Source organism: Schistocerca piceifrons, chromosome X (assembly GCF_021461385.2).
Source record: "Schistocerca piceifrons isolate TAMUIC-IGC-003096 chromosome X, iqSchPice1.1, whole genome shotgun sequence".
Classification (NCBI taxonomy): domain Eukaryota; kingdom Metazoa; phylum Arthropoda; class Insecta; order Orthoptera; family Acrididae; genus Schistocerca; species Schistocerca piceifrons.
Window position 1 is genome coordinate 707,968,404 of NC_060149.1, and position 4,635 is coordinate 707,973,038.

Consider the following 4,635-nt stretch of genomic DNA (forward strand, 5'->3'; position numbering starts at 1 on the left):
TTATACATGTAAACTTAACTTCAAGCACTGAGAATAGCCACACTGAGCCAAAAATCTATGTAGATCTGGGAAATAGAAACATAAATTGCCACTGGTTGGGACATTCTCTACAGATTTGTACAAAACAGTTGTTGGGCACTAGCTCTAAAGTGGAATCAAACCTGACTGAATAAATCAAGCTAATTTTTATAAGATTTGTGAATTTACGCAATTGTCCAAATGTGTGTGAAATCTAATGGGGCTTAACTGCTAAGGTCATCACTCCCTACGCTTACACACTACTTATCCTAAATTATCCTGAGGACAAATACACACACCCATGCCCGAGGGAAGACTCGAACCTCCTCTGGGGCCAGCCACACAGTCCATGAGTGCCGCACCGCTTGGCTAATCTTGCGTGGCTTGAACTTACAGTTAACATAAATAAACATTTTTCAATGGTTGTGAACATATAATGTATTCAACTGAAAACAAAATATATTTACAATTTAATGATAATTTGGTTTGACCAATAATATTTACAATAACTATTTAATGTTGAACAAAATAATAAACAACACAGTAAATAACCAAGACACTGATCATAATATAAAAGTTTAAAAAAACACTAGACAAATTGATCCTTCCTAGCTTTTGCTTGTGCAAACTCTTTCACATGATCTGTGTAATGTAAGTCCTCTGCCAGCTCATTCTCAATCGATATTGTTGCAAGATCGTTCAAATGAATTTTGTTCATCATTGAGCGGAGGTACGTCTTCATCAATTTCAGTTTTGAGAAACTCCTCTTTCCACTCGCAACTGTCACTGAGAGTGTTAGGGGAATTCTCAGAGCAATGTTAACATTTGGCCAAAATTTATGTCTTCCCTCAAACTTCAGAATCTCTTTTGCACCTATTCCAGGTTTCAACAATGCTGAAAGCACTTTTAGTTCATCTCTCAACTCCAGTGCATCAATGTCGCTTGACTCATGATCTTGCAAAATCACTGCGAGGTTTCTACACTTTGTGTCCAGGCTGTCAGGAGGTGCATTCTTCAGCTCATCAATGTCATAGAGAAAATCAAAATAATCACAATGAGCTTTCAGTTGATTGAATCTCTAAAAGATAACAGTAGAATTCAATCTTGTTTCATTTTGTTGGATCATCTATTGCCTCATCCCTTCCTTCATAGATAAAGTGTATTTGCTTCTTACTTCATCACCGGGAAAAACTTATACTTGGTAACGTTAGATTTTCTAACTCTAATTCTGTAGCCAGTTCTTTGGAATCCATCAAGAAAGACACAAACTTTTCTTCTGTTCTGCAGGTCTCATTTTATGCTTTCGTATTTCAAGCATTTCCACGGTCTCAGAAACATTTATGTCTGGTCTGGAGGGTCTTACTGACTGCACTGATGTGAAGCAGAATGTCATATCAGATTACCAGAGAAGTGAGAAAGGTGTAATTTTTTATTTGACTTACAAGTGACGTTGTTTCATGAGTGGTCTTACCATTGAATTTTTCTGATATCTGAACCAGTGCACCATAAATGTCTCCAATCTTCAACCTTGGTGGAGTAAGGTCATTGATGCTACTTTCCCACCCAGTATCGCTCAGTGGCTTCAGCAACAGGTTAGGCAGATACTTCTTCAAGACATCCCAAAGTCGAACGGAGGATGAGAAGAAGACATACAAGCTTTTCATTGTCGAAAACATGGAAACAGCATATTTAGAAGACTCGCGGCATCATTTACATCAGGATTCAATGAGTGACTCTTACATGGTACATAAAATGATCTCTTGTTCATATCTGAAATTCGTTTCTGGAGATCAAACTTCTTTCCTTTCATGTTTGCTCCATTGACATATCCTTGCCCTCTCATATTACACAATAGGATTTTTTTATCTTCCAAGAACTTGAGTACAACCTGCATGAAAGTGGAGCATAAAGAATCAGGCACTGGAAGGAATCCCAGGAAATGCTCCCAAATTCGGACATCATATACCCCGTCGAGTCTTGTCTCCTGGACGAAACGTACCACAACTGTCATCTGGTCAACTTTTGAAGTATCTTCTGTGCAGTCCAGAATTATACTGTATTACTTTGCAGATTTCATCATTAATAGAATGTTGTTGATTATAGATGATCCAATAAGATGAATTATTTGATTCTTTGTTTCTTTTCCGAGATAATGATGACCCTTGTTCTCACCTTGCTTTGTTCTGTGCAGGTGCTCCATCATCACAGTGTCGAACTCTCTGAATAATTCAACAAGTTTCCAGAAATTTCTGTTGTCAGGCTGAAAGAGTGTATCTGTACTTCCTCTCAGAGGCAGACAGTGCTGACCCAGGAAATGAATTATTGCTATTAAGCGCTCAAGAACATTTTTCCAGTGTTCACTTTCAGTATTCAGAAGCCTTTGATGATGGGCATCGACAGTTCATGAGTTTTTCAAAAATGGTTCAAATGGCTCTGAGCACTATGGGACTCAACTGCTGAGGTCATTAGTCACCTAGAACTTAGAACTAGTTAAACCTAACTAACCTAAGGACATCACAAACATCCATGCCCGAGGCAGGATTCGAACCTGCGACCGTAGCGGTCCTGCGGTTCCAGACTGCAGCGCCTTTAACCGCACGGCCACTTCGGCCGGCGTGAGTTTTCAGTCCCTCGGAAAACAGGATCCACTTTTTATGTGAATTCAAATGCTCAGTAGACTTCCTGTGACTTTTGAGATATGTTGTAAGGTGCCACCAGTAGCTTATACCGTTCTTTGCAATTTTTACTGTAGATGACGAAAAAAGCTTGCAACAAAAAAGCTTGCACTTTGAGTACACCAACCAATGTCTATCTGCTTCTTCTAAATTCTTCTAAGAATAGCTGTAGTGCACAGGGCTGAAACTCCGGTTGTCCGCATTTTTAGGACGTTCTTCAGTTTCCTTGATGCGCTCGGGGGACCTCGCATGACCAAAGTCGTTCGAATGCAGTCGGTAATAATTTCCAGCCATCATCCGGGATATGAGTCAATTGTGTCTTTCAGTTTAGGTTCGCCTTAAATCCCTTTTCCGGTGGTGAGTACCTTGGCTGATGTTCCTCTGGTATTTTCTGAATCGGGTTGCCTAATTTCAGTTTTTGCTGATGTTTCAGTCTTGAAGCTTTCATGACAAAGTAGGTCTCGAATCCTGACGAGGTCTGTTGAACACATTGTGGGTGGCACACCGTCAGCATTGCTACTGTATACAGTGGTTGTAGTACTGTGTTTGTCAACTTTCTGGTCATGTCCGGAAGATAAAGATGTAGCTGCAGTACCCCCACTAGGATCTGTACTTTCTGGATCTATTTTCCCACCCTCACTGCTGCTAAGTCATTCTCTCTTTGGCTTGAAATATTATTGTAGTGCATCCTTTTGCTTCTTATTGTCATCTTCCTTCATCACCCATCTTTTCCTATATTCACTGCCAGGCAGTCTTTTTCTACTGTCAGACATATTTCGATCCAGCCTGCAAAGAATGATTACATGAAACTGACTGTTGCTGTCAGTGTACTAACTTTGTTTGCAACACACTTCACAGACAATTTCCTGATATTCCACTGCACATAAACGGAAAATTATATTACTGTTCAGGAGATGAAGTCATAGGAATTGAGCCACGTCAAATTTAATGATGTGTGATCAGGCATTTAATAATGTGTTATCAGGCAGCAATTTCTATGGCGTTGTGGACAATAGAAAGAAGTATGAAATTTGAGAAAACTGCACAACTTTTTTCAAACAGAAATTAGCTTCAAAGCCAGCAAGGAAACGGTTACAATCAATGTTCTGTCTGTGTATTTTCATTTTAGAAGGTGTCAAAATTAAGGTTTTGTTTTGTGTGAACGAGAAGGCATTGTTGCTAAAAGACCAGAATTTCTCAGGTTTTCATTAGAATCAAAGTGACCTTTAGTTTACTAAGATGAAACATGGATTCACATGCGTTGTACAGTAAATAAATGTTGGCAAAGTAATAGTGCGTGAGTAGTATTGTCAAACAAAAGTGCCAGTCAGAGTATAATTGTTGCTCATGCAGGTGGAGACAGGTGTTTCATGGCTCAAAAACCAAAACGTCTGACTATCACTCAGAAACGGATAGCAAAAACTTACAAAAATACATCAAAACCCAACTTATGCCAGGCTTATTAGCAATGTCTTTATCCCTTGTAATTACTCGCAGAGTATTTACCCATTCGGAATACATCTAGCCATTGTAGGTATTGGACATGTTTTACTGTAATAATGTTCAACAATTTTCTCCATAATGCAGGAAGCATAAGACACTCAGAAACTGCCATTGAAGGGCTTAACAAAATTGCTTCAGACATGTAACCGCAGTATCGAACATTGCATTCGAATTTCCAAATTAGATTTAGTCTTCTGCAAAATTAGTTGTGAGTAAATGCACGGCACGTAACAGGCTGGCAGCACTCCACTCATAAGAATACTGGCTTGTATGCCAGACTGCTTCCCCCTCTCTGTTCCTCCAGCTAAAACATGACGGTGCTGCCACAGTGGCGAGGAAGAAATTAGCGCTCCTCCCTCCCCTTGTTCAACATGGGCAGCTGGCAGGTAGTCAAGGCGCCATACTACAGCTCCTGAAGCCGCTCCCACCAAGGTTTGGT

The 4,635-nt window shown here is 39.8% G+C and overlaps 1 protein-coding gene across 1 annotated transcript; it reads right to left on the reverse strand.

The window, feature by feature from the left end:
- Positions 1-607: 607 nt before the first annotated feature.
- Positions 608-1,682, reverse strand: LOC124722635. Its single transcript, XM_047247783.1, has 2 exons — positions 1,461-1,682; positions 608-1,096 (listed from the first exon to the last, which is right to left on the reverse strand). Exons 1-2 carry the CDS (start codon positions 1,680-1,682, stop codon positions 608-610), a joined length of 711 nt encoding a protein of 236 aa, XP_047103739.1.
- Between the last annotated feature and the right edge of the window lie 2,953 nt (positions 1,683-4,635).

Excerpts from the sequence above, each read along its gene's own strand:
- LOC124722635 (XM_047247783.1), bottom strand. The coding sequence starts at position 1,682 with ATGAAAAGCTTGTATGTCTTCTTCTCATCCTCCGTTCGACTTTGGGAT. Across the intron at positions 1,097-1,460 it reads CTCATGAAACAACGTCACTT|AGATTCAATCAACTGAAAGC; the intron begins GTAAGTCAAATA and ends GTTATCTTTTAG.